Source organism: Cherax quadricarinatus, chromosome 18 (genome assembly GCF_038502225.1).
Source record: "Cherax quadricarinatus isolate ZL_2023a chromosome 18, ASM3850222v1, whole genome shotgun sequence".
Taxonomy (NCBI): domain Eukaryota; kingdom Metazoa; phylum Arthropoda; class Malacostraca; order Decapoda; family Parastacidae; genus Cherax; species Cherax quadricarinatus.
This window is the reverse complement of record NC_091309.1, coordinates 8,990,094-9,017,449: the sequence shown is the minus strand read 5'-3', so window position 1 is coordinate 9,017,449 and position 27,356 is coordinate 8,990,094. Positions and strand designations below refer to the sequence as shown.

At 40.5% G+C, this 27,356-nt stretch overlaps 1 protein-coding gene across 14 annotated transcripts in view; it reads right to left on the bottom strand.

Annotated features, from left to right (window-relative positions):
- The window catches only part of sdk (sidekick cell adhesion molecule), a 372,281-nt gene that overhangs the window by 55,653 nt on the left and 289,272 nt on the right, over positions 1 to 27,356 (bottom strand). For 10 of the 14 annotated variants that reach the window (XM_070086151.1, XM_070086153.1, XM_070086156.1 and 7 more), the window contains exons 2-9: positions 20,647 to 20,742; positions 9,352 to 9,528; positions 7,464 to 7,683; positions 7,056 to 7,235; positions 5,974 to 6,182; positions 3,380 to 3,530; positions 2,472 to 2,599; positions 1,159 to 1,224 (exon numbers count right to left, since the gene is read on the bottom strand). In XM_070086151.1, the coding sequence (XP_069942252.1) occupies positions 1,159 to 1,224; positions 2,472 to 2,599; positions 3,380 to 3,530; positions 5,974 to 6,182; positions 7,056 to 7,235; positions 7,464 to 7,683; positions 9,352 to 9,528; positions 20,647 to 20,742 (1,227 nt within the window). The remainder of the gene's footprint in view (positions 1 to 1,158; positions 1,225 to 2,471; positions 2,600 to 3,379; positions 3,531 to 5,973; positions 6,183 to 7,055; positions 7,236 to 7,463; positions 7,684 to 9,351; positions 9,529 to 20,646; positions 20,743 to 27,356) is intronic. The other 4 variants (XM_070086159.1, XM_070086163.1, XM_070086166.1 and 1 more) reach the window with 1 other exon arrangement.

Below are 27,356 nucleotides of genomic sequence, written 5' to 3'. Positions count from 1 at the left end.
TCATAAAATTTATTCTAACAAATACACTTCATTTCTGCTTACACTCGGATTTAATCTAGTGATGCTATTTACTAATGGCAATACATTATTTCTGTCTTTAAAATTAATAAGAAAAACTGGTTGTAACAGTAATGCTGATACACATGAATTTCTTGTTTCTACAAACATTATTACAGTATAGTAAACTGTTTAAACAGTTGTAATAATATGTCATAAATAAAGAAAATTAACACTAAAATTAGAAGAGCCAGTATAATACTCAAAATATCATGTGTGTTTATGTATTACACTATTGGTGGTTCTTGAAGGATTGCATATCCTCCAATTTTCCCAGCAATTTAAGGCAATGTTTCCTTACCATTTTTAAAATCAGATTTGCTATTTTGAAATGCTTTGGCTACCTTTAATTTTTATTTTAGCACACCAGCCCTTTCCCACCAAAGTAGGGTGACCTATAAAAAGAGGAAATGCATTCACCTTCAAATATCATCAGTTAATTTTAGTATTACCATACGTTTTTTTTTCCCTCCAAATTTATATGCATTAATGAGGGCAGTACTAATATTAACAGTTTTCTAAACAAGACAGTAATCACCTACTTGTAGCTATAGGATCAGAGTTATGCTCATTGTATTCCATTCTTTAATAATTTTGTATGCATGTTGACAAGAGCTATGATATGAACATCACATTCCATAAAAGCAACAATATTAATGCTCCCTCAATGTCCACAACAATGAACTCCAAGCAGCTCATGAATGCTGAATTCATTGATACTGAATATATATTTCAATGGGAAAAAGAGGGCAGTGCAATCAGGACCCTGTGGCACGATTTTGGGTCATCTAACTATGTTGCTATACAAAAGTCACAGATATGTAAATCCAGGCACAGATGACAGGCAATAGGACGTACAACACAACCCGCAAATCTATGAATTAAAGATCTGCAAATATTGAGAAAACCACTACAGTACTGTTATGCTTATTATCAGCACACATTATAAAACACCATTCAGTTATCATTCATAAAAATCCAGAGCAACAATAAATGCATTTTTGTTAATAATAACTGACTTCATACCACAGGCTACAACTACTTAAATGACACATCAAGCAATTAATGAAAAACACATGCACTTGTTAGTACAGATCTTACGATAGTGAGCAAAGGCCCTGGCTTTCAAGGACCTGTGTACACGATTAGGAGGATCATCCCACCACTCTGCCAGAAAACCATGGAAAATGTCAGTCTTCAGAGGAAAACTTAAGAAGATATCAAAGCATGAGGTTAGAACTCCAACTAAGCTTAAGAATGCTTGAAACAATAGATATTTAAGGTACTTAACCTGTTACCGATGACAGTCTTGTCTACAAATTTAATCTTTAGTAAATTAATAATCATTATTACTATATTAGCATTACTGCATGTTCATCTCAAAATGATGGCAATAATGCTAGGGATAATAATACCTCCTGCAATATACACATTTTAAATTTACTGTGTGGATATCCAGTATATAATTTCAGAGAGGAGTATTTGTAGAGACACTAAGAAATAAACAAAAGTACAGAAAATTAAATAAAAAAAAAAGGGAGAGGATAGTGCAAATGATGAGTACAGATTACAGGACAGATTTATGTGCAAATGTGTATAGCATATGTACTATAATAAAATAAGAACATTTGAAATATGTGCTAAACCTGGAAAATTAACCACTACAAATAGTATACAAAAATAAATAAGCCCAGTATTTTAGGATTACGAAGAAAATTTATGAAAGAGTAACTACTAATTTTCCACTTACAATGGCTTAGGAAAATTTATCTCAAAAAACTAAGCTACATTTTTTATTACAGAAAACTGTAACTTATCAAAACATAAAGCACATTATATAACAATAAGTTATGTACAGCAAATTACTATGAAGAACTGAAATGTTCTACAAATTAATTGCTGCAAGATAAATATAGCATGTACTGAACACAGAAGTTCCAAATTCAATAAAGATTTTTTTTTTATTAGCTCACTGGCCGATTCCCACCAAGGCAGGGTGGCCCGAAAAAGAAAAACTTTCACCATCATTCACTCCATCGCTGTCTTGCCAGAAGGGTGCTTTACCCACCACATAACAATTACTGTGAACAGTACTCTATTTTTATAGTTTACAAGAAGAACCCTTCATGCATAACAATCACTACACAACTGTTAAGTGGATAATGTTGCTCTTCATGTTTCCTTACCAATGCCACTTCAACAAAATATATTTAGTGTAATCACCTTATGAAAAGCAAATTAACATTAGAGAACTGTAATTTAAGTTTCATTTATTTATTAAAAAACCTGATAGCCTTAATGCCATACATTTATTCTTATGTTATTTGCTAACATGCAGTGCTATGCAACATTCAGCATTACCCATTATGCACAATAAATGCTATGAATTAAGCACCTAGATGTTCCACACTTACTTTTAACTTTTAGCCAAGTGTAGGCTGATGTTTCCCCAGCAGAATTAGATGCCAGGCACTGATACATTCCAGTGTCATTGATATGAACTGCAGAAATGGCCAGCGATCCATTGAGAAGAACTCGATACCTATGGAAAAATCAAATGTGAAAAAATATTACAATGAAAACTTCATAAAAAACAATTCCTCTAAGTCTTTCAAGTATATCAGGTTGGTCACCAGAGTCAACTTGAGGTCAGTGCACTTATAGCTTATGACTAATTTCTAATTGTTCAAACTTCACAATTTTTTACAGAATGTATGTTCTCATGTTATGAGAATATGACATATATATCCATCAAACTTTCATCATATTATGATGTAAGCTTGGTGGATTTTGACTGAAAAATAAAAGTAAAAAAAAAAATATATGGAAATGTTCCTGCAATAAACCTAAAACATTTCAACTGTAATTCATTCTGAATTAATTTCTAATTTGCCAAGACATCAAAATTCAGATTACCCTCCAACTTCAGCATCCCCACCCCTCCTTCAGAGTGCCGGTACTGCAAATCCCACCTACAGGCCTAAAGTCCAGCTAAACAGTTTCATTGAATCCCTCCATAAGCGCTACCTTGCTCGGTCCGACGGTAGGTATATCATAAAATCCACTTTATTCCATTCTTTCCTATCTAACACGTTCGTACAAGTCTGCTGGATGCTCAAGCTCCTAAAACTCAAATCTTCAAACCATGGAAAGGGTGGGGTTTGAACCATAAAACTCCAGGCGAGTACATTAGCCACTGGCCTAGAGTTTTACAATGAAGCTTTTGTACCAGTGTCATTCTAGAATTAACTCAAAAGCTCTAAAGGATATCTTGTGGCTTTTTTTTTTTTTAAATTCTTAACATTTATAAGAAATGACTCACCTGTTATCATCCAAAGTGATGACATTTACAGCATCTCTATACCAGGTAACATAAGGAATAGGAGCACCTGCTGCAGTACAAGGAATAGTCAGCGTTTTGCCCAAATCAGCAAAAGTGTCCACAGGAAGTTGCTCCTTAAGCTTTGGGCGATCTAAGAAGAAATTTTACTGTAAATCAAGCCTTTGACCTTGAATCAATTAAAAGAGTAGCACTAATGATAACCTATTTGTAGTTACAGAAACAAAGCTACACTTAGTGTCCAGTTTTCTGTTTAATTTCTCAAAAAATTTTGAAGTAAAATGCTTGTAAAATAAGTTTCTAAATCTCTTTCCAGTAATCAAGGACTGTGTGAAGAAAAAATTTCTGTTATCCTCTGGCACTGCTTTTTTCCACAATTTTAAGGCACTATCTGCGAGTCATGAAGGAATTTACCCTGAATGTGTGTTAATCCGTAAACAGTTGAAAGATGCCTTAAAGCGCATGGGGCGACCCATTTTGTGGTCATGATTTTAGCAGGGGCCATTGTACTTTGATGTTTTTACCTGAATATCACACTAAGAACTTTTCTAAGTTTATGAATAATAATATGGTATCCAGGCATACAATTGCTAATAATGAATGTAAAAATAGCTGGCCTGTATAGCTATTCTCGGTACTAGTACCATCCGACTTACGACCTGCTCGACATACGACCACTTGTACTTACGACAGTACATTTGGCAGCAGGGCTGGGCGGGCTGATGCATACCGCCGTGTGACAACTGATCGCTACTCACAGCAACGCGCCATCTCAGGAGAGCTCTCACATCACTCAGGCAGCATCACTGAGTTACCCTGCCCTATCAGCAGCATCATACTGTATTAATCGTACTGTACTGTATATAAGTAATACCTGGACAGTAAATTTCTCCATGGCCCCTAAGAGGAAGTCTGAATCTTGCACTGGAGTTTGTGGCAGGAAGGCAAGAAAGGCTCTTACTCTCGACCAAAAGATGAAAGTAATTAAACAGTATGAGGATGGAAAAAATGTCAACAGCATTTCTCATGAGCTTCAGCTCTCCCATTCAACAGTGCCAACAATACTTAAAGATAAAGAGCACATCAGAGAAGCAGTGAAATCTTTAGCCCCTATCAAGTCGACAATTATAAATAACAAAAAAAGGCACAATACCGTCACTGGAACGATACACAAATAACCTGCACATAAAAGAGAGAAGCTTACGATGACATTTTGGTCCGACTTGTAAATGGTCCAAGTCGGACCGAAACGTCGTCGTAAGCTTCTCTCTTTTATGTGCGGGTTATTTGTGTACAAGTCCACAATTATCACAAAGAAATTTCCTAGAGTTTCCTTTTTTTCTATTTTTTAAATTTATGTAATTTTGATTTACACAGTTTACATATGAATGTTTTCAGTTTCTTACATTCGAAGTGAATTCAAAGACATTGTTTTGTACGCAAATATTCTCGGAAATAAACAACTGTTTGTGTTGTAAACAGTGTTTCTCCTAAACCTTACAGTATAAAATACAGTACTAAAAGCATAAAAAGTAAATTAAAAAAATGAAATACAAAAATAAAAATTAATAAAATAAAATCATTATAATAACTGTGATGTTGATATACAGTAGTAAAATATTTAGTAAAAAGTAACATACGATGCTATGTAGGTACTTCATATAGCAAAAATTTGACATTATGTCCTACCCAGTATGTCAGCAATTTTCTAAGGTTTGTCCATTTTGACTTAAGACCGGTCGGTCCTAAGTTGGATGGTACTAGTACAACATACAAAAACAAAAGACACACTACAACCAAAAGTCACGTGATTTTAAGGCTAAAATCCAAGAAACAAGAAGAAAATGTACACATCATCATGTAATGTTTGAGACGAAATTATATCGATGGGTTGAACTGGTTGTAGGTACAGTACATGACATGCTAAGTGAAACTCTGATTAGTTTCTTCAATATGATACAAGGGCTTGCATATACTCTGATCAATAAAACAACTGATATACTGGAATACATTCAAAGGGATAGAAGTTATGAAAATTAACACCAAAAAGCAGTTGTATAAAGCAAGTTTTAAAAAACAGCTGGAAGTCTATTTTCTTTTTATTTGGTACAAGACACTTAAATTATAAACCAACTATAGGATTTAGTTCAAAATATGCTCACTGGATTTCCCAGTGAGCACATTTTGAATAAGAAAAAGAGAACACAATCACGATATACGAAATGTACTAATGAGCATGAACAGGGTAGACAAGGATATGCTCTTTACCAGAGATGCAACAAGAACATTTCAGTGTATGAGTGGTAAAAACGGTGGAGTGAGCAGATTAATGACACCTCCAAGCAGACACTCTACAGGGGCTCATCAGTACGATACGACAGAGCTCAATCAAGAGGCATTATGAAAAACTGGCAGTCACCTCCTGCAAACTCGAATAAGTAATTACATATTATTGCATCCCTTAGGACACAGTGAAATCTGAATCCAAGGATGAGTTAAATTTATATCCTCTCGAGCATTATTCATAAATATAATGAAAAGAAGCACAGTAACACTCAAACAAAGTAAAGATTTACCATAAATAACAACTTGGGCAGCAGCTTGAATTGGCTCATCAATACTTGTGCGCAGACGAACCTGGCATTTGTAAACACCAGCATAATGTAGGTCAGCCTGGAGGAGGCTAAGAGTGCGATTCCATAAGCCATTGAAGGAGAACACAACACCTGATTGTTCTATAGGTATATCATCCTTGAACCAAAGAGTTTCTAACTGATATAGTGGTCTGAAAATTAAAAGAAAAATGAGCAACATGCTGCAATATAATAGTGAAACCTTGATTTAAAGGGCTCTTGGGGTAAAATGTTATGTTAATGCCAACTGTTCATTAAATCTGCATGATGAGACGGTTTTTTATTATCATAATAATGGCCAATTCTGTACTGTAATGAATGTACTTTGTCCACTAAATATGAAATCGGTTAACCTAATGGACAGTAACAATTATGGACTATTCTGGATTTTTGCCCATTTCCAAATGATGTCCACAGATTTTATCAAATTCAAAATCTGTTAAATTAGGGTCCATTAAATCAAGGTTTAGCTAAACCCTATTCATTAAAAATTATGAGTACAATTTTTTACATTGGTATATCACTCTTTATGGAGAACAGTTCAGTATACAGCTTCTCCTCACTTAGCGACGTAGTCATTTACCAACGACTCAGACTTATGACGGGCTCTCTGACCAGTATGCATACCTAACAATGTATATTAGAGCTGATTTCCTCTATTCTGTTTATTACAATATACAGTAAACTACTGTATAAACATTTAAAAATATACCAGAAATGTTATAAATGGTGCATAGGTGACATTAAAACAATATCAAAGATGATTGACACAAACTCACTACCATTATAACATGCTCCTCACTTAGCGATGAATTTGTTTACCGATGTAATCTTAAGAACGTAACTCCGTCATTAAGGGAAGAGAGGCTGTATTTCTGCCATCTCATTAAAATATGTCTATCCACTGTAATACAAGACAATTTAACAATATCCCAGCAAATAAAATTTGCAATATTAACCAAGTGTGATTAATCTCAATATACAGTATTACAAAAGCATCACCATGCAACAATGGAGGCACAAACCTGGCATTTGCAATACACTGCAAGTGTGCAATACTGGAGTCCTTGATAATAGTTGTGTTGAGAGGTGGTACAATAATTGAAGGTGGAATCTCCTCATTTCTTCCTTCTTCACCCTCAACTATGAGAGTAATACCTCCACTGACTTCTTCTACTCCAAGCTGAGTGTTGGTGATACGAGCACTAAAAGAAATAAGATAATTGCTGTATAGCTCTCAAAGGTTCTTATTGACACAACACACAAATTTAATATTATACATACTATATATACAAAGCAATCTATTCAAGACATTCATTTTTCACACAAAAAATTTTTTTATAGTATTCGAGAGCAAAGGAAAATTGTAGTAAATAATTCTGTTTTGACTTGCAATATAACATGCTGAACACATCATCAAATGCATTTATCACCTGTAGGTCTTCATATCAGTGGGTTGGGTTGCCAAAATAATGAACTGGTTATCAGGGTCTGTGGTGGCATACTTGATGCCATAGAGTAAGGAGTTGTCATCAGCCAACCATGTGACAGAGGGTGGAGGATAGGACTCCAGAGGAGGCAGAGAGAGAACAGCTGCTTCCCCAGCTTGTACCGTCATCACTGTATTTTCGGTATTGTTGTATCCACTCATATCTGTTGACACATGAAGGAAATTAGTTTAAAATTTCCCTCCCTTTGCACTACAAACAACTAAGCATATTTACACTAACATGTTGTACAAAGTCAAGTATGTTTAAACTTATCTCTAGCTAGTTTTGAGCTATTTTACTGCTCTCATTACCTGGCCAAGAATCAAGCTTCCCTGAAGCTGCTTGATCAGTCAGGCTATTGCTGCTTAGAACAAACAAGCCTGCAGATCTACCACAGCCAAGCAAATCTGTTACATTCTACAAAAAAATTCACAAGTTCCCTCTTCAATAAATCCCCCTTTGTTCTAACAATATACCTTAAATTTGATGGAACTTAAAAAGTTTTCAAATAATTCATATACAGTAGTGTACTGTATAAAATAAAAATATAAATATACAATACAATTGCAAACAAGCGATCTTAATAATGCAGAACAACCCACATGGAGATGAAAATCTTTAGCTCTGGATCTTTTGCATTCTTGTGCATCGTCAGAAGCTATTCACTGTTGCAAGACAGCAGAAGATAGGAAGAGAAATTCTCTGAGACAAGTGAGACAAGACAGAAGATATTAATGGTGGTCCATGAGACAGAGACAGGCAGGCAGACAGAGAGACAAAGACAGACACAGACAGACAGACAGACAGACAGACCCAGACCCAGACCCAGACCCAGACACACACACACACACACACACACACACACACACACACACACACACACACACACAGGAGCCAGGAGCCAGGAGCTAGGACTCGACCCCTGCAACCACAAATAGGTGAGTACACACACACACACACACACACACACACACACACAGAGGTGCCATAAAAATATGAACGTGTGTGTGTATATGTTCACCTGTATGTGGTTGCAGGGGGTCTAATCTTAGCTCCTGGCCCCACCTCTCAACACGTCACTTACCAGATTCATTCTCCTAGTCTCGTGGGCCATATATTACTAATTATTTTAAACTTTGTAGAGAGTTGGCCTTCACCACTGCACTGAGGTTATTCCACTACCCGACCACCCTGAGAGTGTAGAAATTATTCCAGATATCGCTCTGACTCGTCTGTTTCTTTAGCATCTAGATGTGCCCCCCCGAGTACCCATTTCCCGCCTCTCAAAGAACCTGTCCTTGCCTGCCCTATCAATTCCTCTGAGTATTTTCTATGTTGTCGTCACGTCTTCCTTTGTCCTTCCATCCTTTAGCCTTTCCTCGTAACTCATATTCCATGCTCTTGTGCCTCATACTGCTGCGTAATCCAGTAAGTTCGCTCATCCAGGAATAAGTGAAATCGTGACGTCTGTGAAAATATACACTATTACTCTAGGTCTGGACTTGTGACTTCTTAGGGTGGAGAGTAGCCTGGTAGGCAAAGCTCTCGCTTCACATGCTGAATGTCTGTGGTTTGATTCCCGGCAAGGGTGGAAACACTGGGCGTGTTTCCTTACACCTGTTGTCCCGTTCACCCATCAGTAAAATGGGTACCTGGGTGAGGGTCAACTGGTGCAGGTCGCATCCTGGGACAAAACTGAGCTAATTTGCCCAAAATGCTCTGCATAACAAGGGGCTTTTTATATAGTAGTATGTCATTGATGTCAGCTAGGCCTGTAACCTTGTACATGTACGTACTTGTAGAAATATATTATTACTGTGAGCATACTTACACGCCACTGAGAATGAGGTTTTGGCTGAGAATATAGCACCAGCAGAGTTGCGTGCCACACAGCGGTAGTCTCCAGCATCGTCTCTACTGACGGAGGGGATCTTGTAGAAGGTCTCACTGGAGAACTCCCCCAGCGGCTCTCCATCTCTCATCCATCTGTACTCTGGCTGTGGGTAACCTGCCAACAAGATAACATTTCAACCTTAAGTCGCAAAGCAATGTTGAAAACAATGATAAATTACAATAATCTATAATCTACAAAACAACTGCCAACGAAATAAAACAATAAACACAGATATTAATTTAGCCATACTTGGCAGCACTGTCTGATATTCACACACATTAATCACGGACCTGAAAATTGCATTAGTCAGTTTTTGTTTTTTTTACGCAAATCAGCTTTACAGGCTGTTATCGTATCTCAGATCATTCTTCACCATTTATAACTTATAAAATATGTTTCATGGGCTATGATATAAAATTATATTAGAAATTACATATAATAACAAATTAAGTACAAAGAGCCATCTGCAAAGTTTAAATGAATTATTGATAATTTCAACTATAACTATCCACAAAGTATATAATTTATTTCTTGGTAAAATTCACTTAAAAATGCAAAGATCTCACTCAACTGTTCAAATATGAACAACACGGTAATAATGGTATAGTTTTAATTGTAACCTGTAAGCAAATGGTCTTCAATTTACAAAGTGTTGGGACCAAAATTTCAATTAGTGCTTGAACATGCATACCGCAAACGGAGTACAGGATAGGGGGCCAGATACTTCAAACCTCACTCAAGGAAAAAGATCTTGGGGTGAGTATAACACCAGGCACATCTCCTGAGGCACACATTAACCAAATAACTGCTGCAGCATATGGGCGCCTAGCAAACTTAAGAACAGCATTCTGCCATCTTAATAAGGAATCGTTCAGGACCCTGTACACCGTGTACATTAGGCCCATATTGGAGTATGCGGCACCAGTTTGGAACCCACATCTAGCCAAGAACGTAGAGAAAGTGCAAAGATTTGCAACAAGAGAGGTTAAGGGAAATCGACCTGACTACACTGGAGGATAGGAGAGATAGGGGACATGATAAAGACATATAAAATACTGAGAGGAATTGGCAAGGTGGACAAAGACAGAATGTTCCAGAGATGGGACAAAGCAACAAGGGGACACAGTTGGAAACTGAAGACACAGATGAATCACAGGGATATTAGGAAGTATTTCTTCAGTCACAGAGTAGTCAGGAAGTGGAATAGTTTGGGAAGCAATATAGTGGAAGCAGGATCCATTCATAGCTTTAAGCAGAGGTATGATAAAGCTCATGGTGTAGGGAGAGTGACCCAGTAGCGGCTAGTGAAGAGGTGGGGCCAAGAGCTATGAATCGACCCCTGCAACCAAATTGAGTACACACACACACACACCTCTATAGCTAATGTTTGCCTGGCAAATCTGCGCGTGATCACGAATCTCAAGTCATTCCGGGCGCTGTATACAACATATGTCAGGCCCATTCTAGAGTACGCAGAACCAGTATGGAGCCCATACCTGAGGAAACATGTTATTGGAGAATGGTAATGACGGGTGGTAGTAATGATAGGTGGTGGTGATGGCCACTGGTGACAGTGATAGGTCTACGTCTACGTGTGCCTTGCGGCAACATCCACTGGCATTGACTGAACAGTTACCTTCATTGGCTCTCACATTAGAGCGAGTGATTAGCTCATTTTGAGGAAGCAAATCTCGCAGATGTTGCAGCATCTAGTCATTCCCCAGGAGGAGACCCACAACAGTCAGCTGACACCCACGTACATACTGCTCGGGATGAAAGCAGAAATTAAAGTGCCGTGTGTTTGTGATGGTTGGTGATGATAAACACACTGGTTGCAAAGAATCCTTTAACTACAATGTTTCGCCCTTGGATGAAACGCTGCTTTAAACGATTCCTCTGCTACCAGTATTTTTATCCCCACTTATCTTCTGCCATTATCTGCCTATCAGTGGTGGTGATTTTCTACCTGCAGTCACGACCTTCTGGAGTTTACCCGAGTCGCTTCCAGAGGTCACCGCCCCTGCGGCCCGGTCCCAAAATAGGCCTCCTGGTTGCTGGCCTGATCAATCACACTGTTGGTATCTGCTGCCCAGTCCATCGTATGCACCACAACCCGGTTGATCAGGAACTGTTTTAAGGAATGTGTCCAGTTCCCTCTTGAAGACAACTAAGGGTCTGTTGGTAATCCCCCTCATGCATGAAGAAACGGTGTTGAGTCATGGTCCCTTAATATTTGTCGAGTTCTCTCTCAGTAGTAATCGCTCCCTTGCTTTTCATTGGAGGTATCCTGCACCGTCTGCCAAGTCTCTTGTTTTCATATATAGTTATTTTGTGTGCAGGTTTGGAACCAATCCCTTCATTATCTTTTAGGTGTAGATTATGATGTATTTTTCTCGCCTACGTTCCAGGGACTTCAAGTGCTCCCAGTAATTTAGGTGCTTGATTGAGTTTATGCGAACTGTGAAAGTTCTCTATACATTCTTCGGCTCATCAATTTCGCCTGCCTTGAAGGTAGCCGTTAGTACACAACAGTATTATAACCTAGAGGCAACGAGTGGACTGAGGAGTATCATCACTGGCTTAATATCTCATGTTCCGAAAATTCTTGTCATCCCACTCATTTTTCTCGCAGTGCTCCGTGAACCCGAGATCTTCTATTATTACAGCTTCCAGGTCTCTCACATTTGACTTACATTCTATTAAGTGATTTGAGTTTGTCTTGTACTCTGATCTCCTTTTTTTTATTTGTTTATTCTTACGTGACGTAGTAACTGGAATTTATCGTCACGGATGAATGGAGTAAATAAAAACTAGATGGGAGTAACTGTGGTGGTGACGGGATGGAAGCCACCTGACCGGAGGAGGTAACGAGAGGATGTAATGTATCACCCCCTTCCTCTCCCCCCACCTCCCGTCCACTGCTATAGTAGTGCCTTTGTTCACTTCCCTCGCTACTGCACCACAAAAATGCCCGTGGTAGCACAGTTCTATACCTGTGACACTACCGCGAGTTTTTCTGCCCATTCATACCGGCCTGAGAGGCCAGACTATCCTGTTAACCAAATGGTCACCCAGTCTGTTTGTACTAGCAGCCCGCAGGCCCACAGTCACGGGGATTCGAACTATGTACATGCTTCAACACACGCTGATTTGCACCAGACGATGATCAAACTATATCTGCAAAGTATGTAGTCAGTCACTTTCTTAAATACTGAAGAATACAGAAAGTATAATAATCTATGTCGAGATAACTTATTAATTAAAATCAGATATCAGATATTTTAAGCAAATATCCTATATTTTCTTTTATTACGTTTGATGAGTTCCGAGTTTTTCCACTTCCAGAGTCAGTCTATGGGCCAGGTTTGTCTAATGATTACTTGGTCAACCAGGCTGTTGCTGCTGGTGGCCCGCTGACCAACATACCCATATACTTACCCACATACATATCCAGATGTACTCCAGTTAACGCTTTTTGTGCCTGCTTCCTAAGCCTTCTGTGTATGCAAATACTCTTGCACTATCTTCCACATGATATATGTGAAGTGCACAATAAATCAGTGGTTTAGGAGGCAAAATCTAAATCTAATGGGTTACACAGGAACATCTGCATAGTCAATCACAAACACAACTCTCCTGAGATGAATGCACTGTAAGGTGAGGCTGAACCTGACAACCTCGGCGGAGAGAAAGTCAAGGAAGACGTAGGTAGTTACGAAATACAAGATCTTAAGAGGAACTGATAGGACGGAGAGGATCAGACTGTCAGATTAAGTGGACCAGAATCCAGGGAACACAGGTAGAAACCCAAGACAGACGAGTCATGACGATGTTAAGTACGCATTTCTTTCATCTCAAGTAGACTGAACAGTAGAATCTCTTGGATAAGACTGAGGCCTACGTGGCCAGAAATCAGTGATGCCCTTCAAAGTAGTTCAGGAGGAGGGACCAGGAGCTGAGACTCTACCTTCGCTAACAAACACGGTGAATACCCCAAACTCGCACACGCGCGAGCACGCCTGTAAACCAGCTCACAATGCTTGCACTCACTCACTCATAATGACCAGACTCTTCCTGGGGCCCCTAAAATACAAGAGTTCTAATGAGGAAAACGTTCTTGTATACATTATACATTATCCCGGTACCAGTGGAAACATTAGGACGTGTTTCCTTAAGATACCTGTTGCCCCTGTTCACCTAGTAGTAAATAGATACCCGGGTGTTAGCTGACTGGTGTGAGCCGCATCCTAGGGACAAAATTAACCTAATTTGTCCGAAATGCTTTGTATAACAAGGGGCTTTCTATACAGTATTTCATAGATGTCAGCTAGGTCTGTATACGTTGTACATATACTTGTAGAAATAAATATTATTATTATTAAACTACAACCTTCCCAGTTAACTGTGTAACCCAGTTACAAGTACTTTCCAAGTCTAGGCTAGCAGCAATTCGATACATTTTCAGATCACTATTGAATGGTGCGTTTAAATCACCCCTGGCGCTGCCTTACCTGGGTATCTGCCGCACCCTCAAACCTCTTCTATATACATACTTAACACTTAAATTAACAAATAAATGAGTTTTTAATACAAGTGCTAATTATAATGTCGAATGAGGTCAAAAGGTGCGTGGGTGTGTGAGAGAGAGAGAGAGAGAGAGAGAGAGAGAGAGAGAGAGAGAGAGAGAGAGAGAGAGAGAGAGAGAGAGAGAGAGAGAGAGAGAGAGAGAGAGAGAGAGAGAGAGAGAGAGAATGAATGATGATGGGGAGATAGAGAAGATGATAGGCGAGATGATGGGGAAGAGGGAGAGACATGATGGCAAAAAGATAGGTGAGAGGGATGATGGGCAATAGAAAAAAAATAGAAAATCGGTCGCGAACAGGAAACTGACAGCCGATGCGCGCGACTAAAAGCAGTACAGCCAGAGTACTACTGCCTTCAACAGTCCCCAATTTGACAGTTTTTAAAAGTGCCAAAATATTTATGGTTAAAAGGAGAGGACAAGAAAGCTGCTGCTACTACTACTACTACTATTACTACTACTACTGCTACGCCTCATCCCCTACATGACCCCACACGTGATCCCAGGATCCTCCACCAGTACTCAGGGGATCGTTCAAGTGCTATCTACTTGCAACAGCCTAACATTTTCCACCAACATTCAGGGAGAACTTAAACTACGTAGGTCAACGCTCACAGCCATGAAAATGGAATGGAAGAGCACACTCCAGTAGCTCGTGGTGGTTCCACATACTACCCACTGAAGGACCTACACACGGTTATCAGTGCCCAAAACAACCAGGGGGGGGAAGTTAAATGATAGCTCTAGGCCTTTCGTGTTGCAATCAGCACATCTTCAGGAGCTTGCAATGTTGTAGCAGTAGGAACCCAGGTGGATTCGTTCAGGCCTAGAGCTATCGTTCAACTTTACCTGTGGTTGTTTTGCATCTTGTATCGCTTGTTCGCGATTACTACACGTTTCACAAATTCAGTTTTTTTGTATTCCCAGGGTACAGCAAAAGATGGAGTTGATACTATCAGTGGTACGTCGGCTATTCTGCCTGGTATAATAACAAATGGTATGACAATACTGATCAGTTGTAGATGTTAGGAACAACAACACCAACTAGAAATTCTCAAGTCTTAAGTCATGACTTTATTAAGACTAGGGCCATCATGCAGAGTACAGTAAGTGTATTGTTTTCTCTGAGGATGAGGGTCCCCAGCACAGTTCCAGAGGTGATACCTCCCTATAGTATGAGTACTCACCTAATTGTGGTTGCAGGGGTCGAGACTCAGCTCCTGGCCCCGCCTCTTCACTGAACGCTACTAGGTCCTCTCTCTCCCTGCTCCATGAGCTTTATCATACCTCGTCTTAAAGCTATGTATGGTTCCTGCCTCCACTACGTCACTTGCTAGGCTATTCCACTTCCTGACTACTCTATGACTGAAGAAATACTTCCTAACATCCCTGTGACTCGTCTGAGTCTTTACCTTCCAACTGTGTCCCCTTGTTTCTGTGTCCCCTCTCTGGAACATCCTGTCTCTGTCCACCTTATCTATTCCACGCAGTATCTTGTATGTCGTTATCATGTCTCCCATGACCCTTCTGTCCTCCAGTGTCGTCAGTCTGATTTCCCTCAACCTTTCACCGTAGGACATTCCCCTGAGCTCTGGAACTAGCCTTGTTACAAACCTTTGTACTTTAACTTCTTGACCAGGTGTGGGTTCCAAACTGGTGCTGCATACTCCAATATGGGCCTAAAGAGTACAGTGTCTTGAACGATTCCTTACTAAGGTATTGGAACGCTATTCTCAGGTTTGCCAGGCGCCCATATGCTGCAGCAGCTATCTGGTTGATGTGTGCCTCCGGAGACGTGCTCGGTGTTATGGTCACCTCAAGATCTTTCTCCTTGAGTGAGGTTTGCAGCCTTTGTCCACCTAACCTATACTTTGTCTGCGGTCTTCTTTGCCCTTCCCCAATCTTCATGACTTTGCATTTGGCAGGGTTGAATTCGAGAAGCCAGTTTCTGGACCACGTGTCCAGTCTGCCCAGGTCTCTTTGTAGTCCTGCCTTATCCTCATCTGATTTAATTCTTCTCAACTTCACATCATCTGCGAATAGGGACACTTCAGAGTCTATCCCTTCCATCATGTCATTCACATATATCAAAAATAGCACTGGTCCTAGAACTGACCCCTGTGGGATCCCGCTCGTCACAGGCGCCCACTGTGATACCTCTTCATGTACCATGACTCGTTGTTGCCTCCCTGTCATGTATTCTGATTCATTGCAGTGCCCTTCCTGTTATACTCGCCTGATCCTCCAACTTCTGCACTAATCTCTTGTGAGGAACTGTGTCGAAGGCCTTCCTGCAGTCCAGGAAAATGCAATCCACCCACCCCTCTCTCTCGTGTCTTACTTCTGTTACTCTCATAAAACTCCAGAAGGTTTGTGACACAGGATTTGCCTTCCATGAATCCATGCTAGCTGACATTTATAATCTTCTGTTCCAGGTGCTCCACCACTCTCCTCCTGATGATCTTCTCCATGATTTTGCATACTATACATGTCAGAGACACTGGTCTGTAGTTTAGTGCCTCGTTTCTGTCTCCTTTCTTAAAAATAGGGACTACATTTGCCGTCTTCCGTATCTCGGGTAGTTGCCCAGTTTCAAGGGATGTATTGAAGATTGTGGTTAGGGGCATGCACAGCATCTCTGCTCCTTCTCTAAGGACCCACAGAGAGATGCCCGGTCCCATTGCCTTTGAGGTGTCAAGGTGTGGCATGCAAAGAGTACGTAGCCAGCGAACCAGGTGACTGAGGGTTGACGATGGGGCCCCGTCGTTTAACCAGTACCCAGGTTCCAGCCAATGAGAAGATGGTTTTGGCAATCGCAGAGGTTATGTGGGTACTACTCTCCTGTCTGCCCTTGTCATTCCCATTCTAGAGCTGGTTGAAGCACGGTCTGCTCTCTAGTGGCTTCTATCCTGCCTTGCTTACCGTGGAGTGCACTAATACCTATTGCTGTACATAGTGTATATAGTGTACATACTTCTGTTCTAAATTGGTGAAGGATAATATAAGTCAAAAGTTTTCTGCTGTGTTTATTTTGCTCCCTTTACACCCAGGATAACAGGCCATTTGGACTCCTGGGTTGTAATACAAGGTCACTTAGCAGCTTCTACACCTCCTCCGTTGTTCGTATGTCATTCAACACTTGAGGGTATATTCCCCTCTGTGCTGTCTTCCCAGAGCCCTTCCTGTCTCTATTGTAAAAACTTCCTTAAATCTCCTGTTTAGCTCCTCACATACCTCCTGATCGTTTCTTGTGAGTTCCCCACCTTCTGTCCTCAGCCTGTGTGTGTGTGTGTGTGTGTGTGTGTGTGTGTGTGTGTGTGTGTGTGTGTGTGTGTGTGTGTGTGTGTGTGTGTGTGTGTCTGATTGTCCGACTGTGTCTGTCTGCCTGCCTGTCTGTCTCTCTCTCTCTCTCTCTCGTGCCGAGGAAGAAAAACTGGTCAATTAGCAAGAAGTCATTTAAAATTAAGTCCTTCCTAAAAAAAATTCTCATACCTTTAAACATATTTTTTTTTTCATTTATATTAATGTAAAAAATAATAATTTTGCACCAAAAGAATCTTCGAAAACTTACCTAACCTTATTATAACAAGCGCAATTTAATTTAGCCTAACCCAACTAAATATATTTTAGATAAGTTTACAATAATTTAATAATAAACAAACACAATGAAAAATTTTTTTTTCGTTAGGTTCAGAATGATTTTCGAAATTATTGCATACACAAGTTTTCGCTTGCCTTATTCGGCAAGAAGAGCATTGCTATTTAAGCCAAAATAACAAGTTTTACCTATTCGGCACCACACACACACACACACACACACACACACACACACACACACACACATAATGACATACATTCTGCCATAGTGTCATAGTGACATTAAACTCTGAAATCCTCTTGAATCACGCTTAAAAATTATTGTTCAGATGAATTTATATTAATGTCGTCACAAACAGCAATAAAAATATATTAATGCCAGAGGCAAGCAATAAGGATTTGTTAAATTGTAAAATGATTAGAAATGTGAAAATAATAACAGAATGTAATTTCCTGGAGTGTAAAAATCAAACATGAGAGTGCACTCGTTCACACTCGCATAAACACAAACATGAGAGTGCACTCGATCACACTCGCATAAACACAAACATGAGAGTGCACTCGATCACACTCGCATAAACACAAACATGAGAGTGCACTCGTTCACACTCGCATAAACACATCAATCTAATCACATGAATATGACATGTGCAACACCTGGGTATTTTTATTAACAGATACCCGGGTGTTGCAAGTGTGCCATGTTCCTCACCTTGTTGGTATTATATCATTGATCTAGTGATGCCTGCACACACACACACACACACACACACACACACAAACAGACCTAGTGTCTAATCGACATGTGCCTAGGACAAAATGGTAACTAACACACACACACAATTATATATATATATATATATATATATATATATATATATATATATATATATATATATCTATATATATGTAGATATGTATGTAATATATAATCAGACTTGATTAGGCTGCTGTGCATGCAGGATGTAGTCTTAATAAAGTCATGACTTATGACTTAATTCAAGAGTTTCTAGTTGGTGGGGGTGTTCCTAACATCTACAACTGGTCAGTATTGTCATACCATCTGTCACAAGATCAATGTTGTATTCGTTGATATCTCCCTTCGGGGCAAAACAAAAAAAAAATCTAGGTGGTGGGAAGAAAGGCTGGAGGAGGTAGAAGGGAGGGGGGGGGATGGGGATGGAAGTGGAAAAACGTGAGAAGAACCTTGGTGTGTTGATGTAAAACTGAGGTCAACCATCGGTGCGTAACCATGGGAGGAATTCTGGTCAACGGAGTGTATATAATGGTCAGCCCAACTTCCGGTATGGACAATGTTTGTGTTCATTTACAAACATTTTCCACATATTATGTATAACCTTTACCCTATCCAACTGCTCTAGAAATAATCTTATATGTATATGCATGTATATGAGATTATATATAATATATATATATGTCGTGCCGAATAGGCAGAACTTGCGATCTTGGCTTAAATAGCAACGCTTATCTTGCCATATAGGACAAGCGAAAATTTGTGTATGTAATAATTTCGCCAAAATCATTCTGAACCTAACGAAAAAAATATATTTCACTGTGTTTTTTAGTATTAAATTATTGTAAACAAATCTAAAATATATTTAGTTGGGTTAGGCTAAAATAAATTGTTCTTGTTATAATAAGGTTAGGTAAGTTTTCTAAGATTCTTTTGGTGCAAAATTAAAATTTTTTTACATTAACATTAATGAAAAAAATATATCTTTAAACGTATAAGAGACATTTTTAGAAAGGATTTAATTTTAAATGAGTTCTTGCTAATTGACCAGTTTTACATATTCGGCACGACACACACACACACACACACACACACACACACACATATATATATATATATATATATATATATATATATATATATATATATATATATATATATATATATATATATATATATATATATATATATATTATAAGAGAGAGAGAGAAGAGAAACGAGTAAACTAAGAAAATTTATTTTATAGCTAAATTCAGTGTATGAAGGTTATCAAACCTTGCTCATCTTAACCTAACACAGCTGCTGCCTAAACTAGCTTATTTAACATAGATGAACTCTTATTATTTTCGTGATGTTCAGACGGATTTTCTCCGAGTTACTGGAACATTCAATCCCGGCAGTCACACGCCTACCACACTACCTCGGTCACCGGCTTACTCCCACGAAAGATAAACTCAGGAGAGAGAAGAAACACAAACTGACGTAAAACGTTTGGTGAGAAATTGGGCAGCGTGCACTGAAGACTGGCGTCTTAGGTATCTTCATTGGCGAAAAGTTGCAATTCACCGCTGTATTCGACAGATGAAGCCCGTAACGCAGGCGAAACGTTTCGTCAATACAGATACCCAAGTGGTGCACATGTGCCCTGTCCTGAAAGGTTATAATCATGTCCATAATTGTTAAGGGCGTGGACCGGTAAGCCAGCGGAAGGCCTCTGTCAGATGACCAAAAGCTTCAGCTGCGGGTTATCACATCACTAAGAGCCGCGTCTGGAAACACTTGGCCTGTTTCCTGAAAAATCTTACCTAACCTAACCTGCCTTGTCCTGCCAAACTTCAGCTCCAAAACGCAATGTGCGTTACTTTTACCAATAAACACCAAATTACTGCAGAATGAGAGGGTAGGAGGGGTTAACACTACCTAGAGGTGGTTCAGGGGGATTCACCCCCCCCCCCCGGCCCAGTCCTTGACTATTCACCTTAAATAACAAAACCACGGTAATTGTTGGAGCCTCCCCCTTTTTGTGGCTTGTTTTCTGTCGTGTTATTGCGTTTTCGTGAGTAGCAACTGTTATGTGCCCTGGCTAAAAGCACCTGCGTCTTACTCATTAATTTGTCGTTACTCAGTACCACTTAAGAGTGATTAACGTGTGCAGCGTGCAGAGTATGAGGGCGAGTGCCAGGGAGTGAATAATGTACCCAGGATCACTCACCTAGGGTCTGGCACTGCAGGATCACTCAGCTAGAGCTTGGCACTGCAGGATCACTCACCTAAAGCTTGGCACTGCAGGATCACTCACCTAAAGCTTGGCACTGCAGGATCTTGGTGTGTCCTTCGCTCACTACGCTCTCCGTCGCCACCTGAGGACCAATAAACCTCGGCGCCTGCACCCGTCCTGCAATAATAATAATAATAATAATAATAATAATAATAATAATAATAATAATAATAATAATAATAATAATAATAATAATAATAATAATAATAATAATAATAACGGTAATAAAATAATGGTAATAACAAGGAGAAGAATGGTATAAAACTGTGAAAAGGAAGAAACAACGATCACCAAAAAATAAGGAGTTTGAACACTACCGTCCCACTCAGCAAAGACTAAAGCACAGTAGTACACGCCACCCTCTTTGTTGTTCACTTTCAATCAATCGCATTCCCCAGAAAAAGTTCATCTCTCTAGTAAATACACTCGATGAATATCTACCATGAGTGAAATCCTATTTGTACTGGATAACATTACAGTTGTCAGGGATAATACTGTATTTGCCAGGAATAATTTGATCGGCCGAGGAGAGTTCGACTGAAATTTTAAATGGGAGAAAGTGTGGGGAAGAAATGGGATACGTTTACCTTTGAAATACATCTGACGAGTTTCACGAGCTTCCCTACTCCCGCAGCCCTGCCCTGGACTAGACTTGTCTAGTGCTTGCCATGCACTTTCGTCAACTCTCTCTCACATTCTCAGGTTCTAGGTGGCAGATATCCACAAAACTCGCTCAATGAAGTAGTCACATCAGGGAAGATCACCCCAAGTCCCATTATAACGTTAGAGGAGCTTTTTCTGTTTTACAAACACCAAGCATTTGTGACACCAAAATACTTCTATACGAATCGGACGTATAATCTCCGTCAACGACAAGTATTCTAGTAGAGAATAAAGTTAATGCCATGGCTAGAATAATTCACCAAAGATTCTTCTCCTAGATGCGGGTTCTTGATGAATCTAGAAAAAATAAACTAACATTAATGTAACTACAGGTATGGAGATGGTTTGCTTCAACAGTGAGATAATATTGTGTATGGATACCATGCCAATAATCGGATCTTAAAGCTGTATTGTAAGTGTTGATATTCTGCCCGAGCTCTGTGCTCATACCTCCAGTGTGATTATGTTAAATACGATTAGCATTCATAAATATTAAAAGCATTCTATTGCAAAACAATTGCATTCAACATTAAGGCGCGACAAGACATACATAATATATAAATATACATAATACATAAATATATGTATACATACATAATACATAAATATATGTATACATACATAATACATAAATATATGTATACATACATAATACATAAATATATGTATACATACATAATACATAAATATATGTATACATACATAATACATAAATATATGTATACATACATAATACATAAATATATGTATACATACATAATACATAAATATATGTATACATAAATATACATGTATATACATACATAATACATAAATATACATGTATATACATACATACATAGACATACCTACAAAATCTTTGCCTACGTCAATGTGTTATCGCCTGCTTTATCACCAACTTTTCATACTGTGAGTTTCCAAAAGTTAGGTACAAAAGCGCAGGTTTCCGCATATTAAAGCTGGGCTAAATACAGCTTCACAGTAGTCAAATCTATGTAACGGACCAGAGGACCGTAACACGCCTAATGGATACATACTCCAACTCATTTCCCGCAAGTAGCTGAAGTATTGGAAGCCAGAACACAACAACGTATGAAAGGATGGTGAATGTAGAGAACTGTTGTAAACCCTCGAACACTCGAGCACATACACGAGCTAGAGGAAATTCACCAGAAACCTTAACTGAACCTAACTTGAACTTCACGTCATTAGAAGACGTTAGGCTTAGTGGAGACCTGATCACGATGTACAAAATACTGAGAGTAATAAAGTTGGTAGAATTACCGACAATATGTAAAGTAAAAGGACACAAGTGCAACTAATGTGACATTTTATTGTGGCAACGTTTCGCTCTCCAGGAGCTTTATCAAGCCATTGCAAACAATACATGGACACAGAGGGTATATAAAGGCTCAGAGGTGCAATATTAGTGAGGTACCATATCGATGTTCACTAGTAGTAGTAGTAGTAGTAGTAGTAGTAGTAGTAGTAGTAGTAGTAGTAGTAGTAGTAGTAGTAGTAGTAGTAGTAGTAGTAGTAGTAGTAGTAGTGACAAAAATAATACAATATGGTAGAGCAATTAATTCGTACATGAGTAAAAGGATATAAAAGCTATTACTTGGGTAACATAAAAATAGGTTGGACAAATATAGACTGGAAAGAGGCAGGTAGTTTCAGTGTTCACTCTCTGTAATGTGCTTTGTGTAGTATAACAGAAGAGACTATGTGATGGCAGGGTTTACTGTTTTCAGAAGGATTCTTGCTAAGACTTCGGAGATGGTGAAGCTGCCGTTGTTTTGTTTAATTGTATTCGAAACAGCGATCAGTGCTGATTCGAGGCACTTGCGTCTGCGGAAGTTAGTTTCTTTGATCACTAATTGGGCGTCTCTAAATTTCATGAGATGATTGGTGGAATTTCGGTGTTGTACACAGGCGTTGTTCAAGTTATCGTTCCTATATGCGTAAATGTGTTCATTGAGGCGGGTGTCGAGGGTTCTTGCTGTTTCACCTACGTAGATCTTGTCACAGCCTCCACAGGGTATACTGTAAACTCCTGCACCACGAACCAGTCAATGCAGAAGTTTACACTATACCCTGTGGAGGCTGTGACAAGATCTACGTAGGTGAAACAGCAAGAACCCTCGACACCCGCCTCAATGAACACATTTACGCATATAGGAACGATAACTTGAACAACGCCTGTGTACAACACCGAAATTCCACCAATCATCTCATGAAATTTAGAGACGCCCAATTAGTGATCAAAGAAACTAATTTCCGCAGACGCAAGTGCCTCGAATCAGCACTGATCGCTGTTTCGAATACAATTAAACAAAACAACGGCAGCTTCACCATCTCCGAAGTCTTAGCAAGAATCCTCCTGAAAACAGTAAACCCTGCCATCACATAGTCTCTCCTGTTATACTACACAAGCCACATTACAGAGAGTGAACACTGAAACTACCTGCCTCTTTCCAGTCTATATTTGTCCAACCTATTTTTATGTTACCCAAGTAATAGCTTTTATATCCTTTTACTCATGTACGAATTAATTGCTCTACCATATTGTATTTTTTTGTCACTACTACTACCACTAGTGAACATCGATATGGTTCCTCACTAATATTGCACCTCACTCTGAGCCTTTATATACCATCTGTGTCCATGTATTGTTTGTAATGGCTTGATAAAGCTCCTGGAGAGCAAAACGTTGCCACAATGAAATGTCATATTAGTTGCACTTGTGTCCTTTTACTTTAAAATACTGAGAGGCATTGAACAGGTAGACACAAACTTTCCAATAAGAGAACTATAGCACACCTGAAAATTCTAGAAGTCAAAGATCAACCAAAGGTATAAGAATTGTAAAGAAGAATAAACTAGAGATCAAATAGTATGAAATCTGGTCTCAGGACAAACTACCCAAGTATCTCTGGAAACTACACGAAACAATAAAAATGAACTAGACTTTACAACACTGGAAGAGGGGAGAAACCTGGGGGAGACACAAGTACGATGTACATGATACTCGGATGATGAGACAGAGAGTGCTATAAATCAAATTATTCCAATATACTGAAGGCTGTGAGGGCAAGAAACGGAAGGTCATCCCGTGATGGACTGAACACATCGACTCAAGGTTGAGGGACTGATTACCTCATTCTCCTCCTGTTCTACAACTAGGAGAGCTCAGACCCCATCACCAGCACCACCACCACAAGCTTCCTGTTTAATATTATGCTCCGTCACAACACATGTGAGATGGGTCGTGTACAAGCCATACTTATGAGTTAAGTCTTTACCACCAGCTTGTCTGATTCACTTAACGCAACACACTTGAAAGAGACTAGCAAACAACTCAAGCCAAAGCAGCACTTGTCAAGCACAAAAACAGAAGAGGTGATGAGTGAGACCTAAGGTAACCTGTGACCGATTCTGAGCCTTCCTACTCCCAAAGCAATCAATAATTTGTACATTCTTCACATCACTTAGCCTGGCTGATCTGGCAAACTGTGGCCACACCACAAGTCTCAGCACACCCACCATCGTGTAATATTTTAATCCACTTAGGCTAGCACTACTGATGTGGCTGATTACCTCCAGCCACGCACATCCATCTCTGATGACCACCCCATGACACCACATCCACTATCAACACATCTGCAGCATATATTGTCTCTCCAAACATCTGCAACATATGAATAGCCTTTTCCCCTCACCACACCCTTATTTCCATACACTCTCCCCTCCCACACGTAACACCACGACATGGCAACAACGACACCACGACACTTCAACGGCACCACGACATTTCAACATGAATTAAATCTTCACCCCCACCGCCCCCTAATAAAAAAAAACTTGCCCTGCTCCTGCATGAGCACGTGGGCGGCCCACGCCCACACCACACCACTTCCGCTCTTACACCCACCTCTCCAAGGCTCAAAACACCCAACACGAGAATTATTTTACGCTATTCGCACCCATATAACTTTTTAATGTGAAAAATGGCAGGAATTCGACTTTTTATATAATTTAACAAAAACAAGTGTTGAGGGGGAGAGCTGAAGCTACAACTGAATTAGCTTGCAGATACGCTGAAGTGGTGAAGCTACAAATGGTTTAGCTTCAGTATTCAGTAGACTTAACAGATAGTTCTTGGGATTCCTTGGCGTCTTACAAGGCAAGTTTGAGTCTCTGAGTTACTTTGAACAACTGCTACAGATAAAACTGCTTTATCTTACACTGTGAATAAATATTTATCCAGTGTATGTACCGCAGTCTTGTGTAATCACAGATTTGTGTTTGCGGAGGTCGACACTCAGCTCCTGGTCCAGCCTCCAGACCCCTTTGATCGGCACCGATTCTCTCTCTCTCTCTCTCTCTCTCTCTCTCTCTCGTGAGGATGGGGGAGGGAAGGTTATTGAGAGGAATGATTTAGGATGATATAAGATAACTGCCCAAAGGATAATGTTATCACTCGTAATTAAGGTGAGGCTGGGCTGGCTGATGTAGTATTCTCTCTATTAAGAAGCTTGGCATTGTTTCTCACCACTGGTCCACTCGTAATGTCTCAGAGATCAATGATGGGTAGATGGCGATGCTGTGTAGCGATGGTGGTGATGCTGTGTAGCGATGGTGGTGATGCTGTGTAGCGATGGTGGTGATGCTGTGTAGCGATGGTGGTGATGCTGTGTAGCGATGGTGGTGATGCTGTGTAGCGATGGTGGTGATGCAGGGTAGCGAAGGTGGTGGTGCAGGGTAGCGATGGTGGTGGTGCAGGGTAGCGATGGTGGTGGTGCAGGGTAGCGATGGTGGTGGTGCAGGGTAGCGATGGTGGTGGTGCAGGGTAGCGATGGTGGTGGTGCAGGGTAGCGATGGTGGTGGTGCAGGGTAGCGATGGTGGTGGTGCAGGGTAGCGATGGTGGTGGTGCAGGGTAGCGATGGTGGTGGTGCAGGGTAGCGATGGTGGTGGTGCAGGGTAGCGATGGTGGTGGTGCAGGGTAGCGATGGTGGTGGTGCAGGGTAGCGATGGTGGTGGTGCTGGGTAGCGATGGTGGTGGTGCTGGGTAGCGATGGTGGTGGTGCTGGGTAGCGATGGTGGTGGTGCTGGGTAGCGATGGTGGTGGTGCTGGGTAGCGATGGTGGTGGTGCTGGGTAGCGATGGTGGTGGTGCTGGGTAGCGATGGTGGTGGTGCTGGGTAGCGATGGTGGTGGTGCTGGGTAGCGATGGTGGTGGTGCTGGGTAGCGATGGTGGTGGTGCTGGGTAACGATGGTGGTGGTGCTGGGTAACGATGGTGGTGGTGCTGGGTAACGATGGTGGTGGTGCTGGGTAGCGATGGTGGTGGTGCTGGGTAGCGATGGTGGTGGTGCTAGGTAACGATGGTGGTGGTGCAGGGTAGTGATAGTGGTGGTGCTGGGTAGCGATGGTGGTGGTGATAGTGACAGACTGACTCCACACACGACACACACCTGACCAGGTTATTGGGTTCCACGGACAAACTGCCTCGTTCATCCCGTATTGTGTCCAGCTGACACTACTGGAGGCAATAATACCAGTTTTACTATACACCTACTCCACAACACCCCCCACATCATTCGCCACAACACCACCCACATCATCCACCTCAACACACCACCTACACTACCCAACACGCCACCCACACCACCCAACACAAGCTAGCGCTCAGTACCACCCATCCAGGAAATGGTTACCTGGAGGTTACCTAGAGGTTATTCCGGGGATCAACGCCCCCGCGGCCCGGTCCATGACCAGGCCTCCCGATGGATCAGGGCCTGATCAACTAGGCTGTTACTGCTGGCCGCACGCAGTCCAACGTACGAGCCAGAGCCCGGCTGATCCGGCACTGACTTTAGGTATCTGTCCAGCTCTCTCTTGAAGGCAGCCAGGGGTTTATTGGCAATTCCCCTAATGCTTGATGGGAGGCTGTTGAACAGTTTTGGGCCCCGGACACTTGTGGTGTTTTCCCTTAGTGTACCAATGGCGCCCCTACTTTTTATTGGGGGCATTTTGCATCGCCTGCCCAGTCTTTTACTTTCGTAGGGA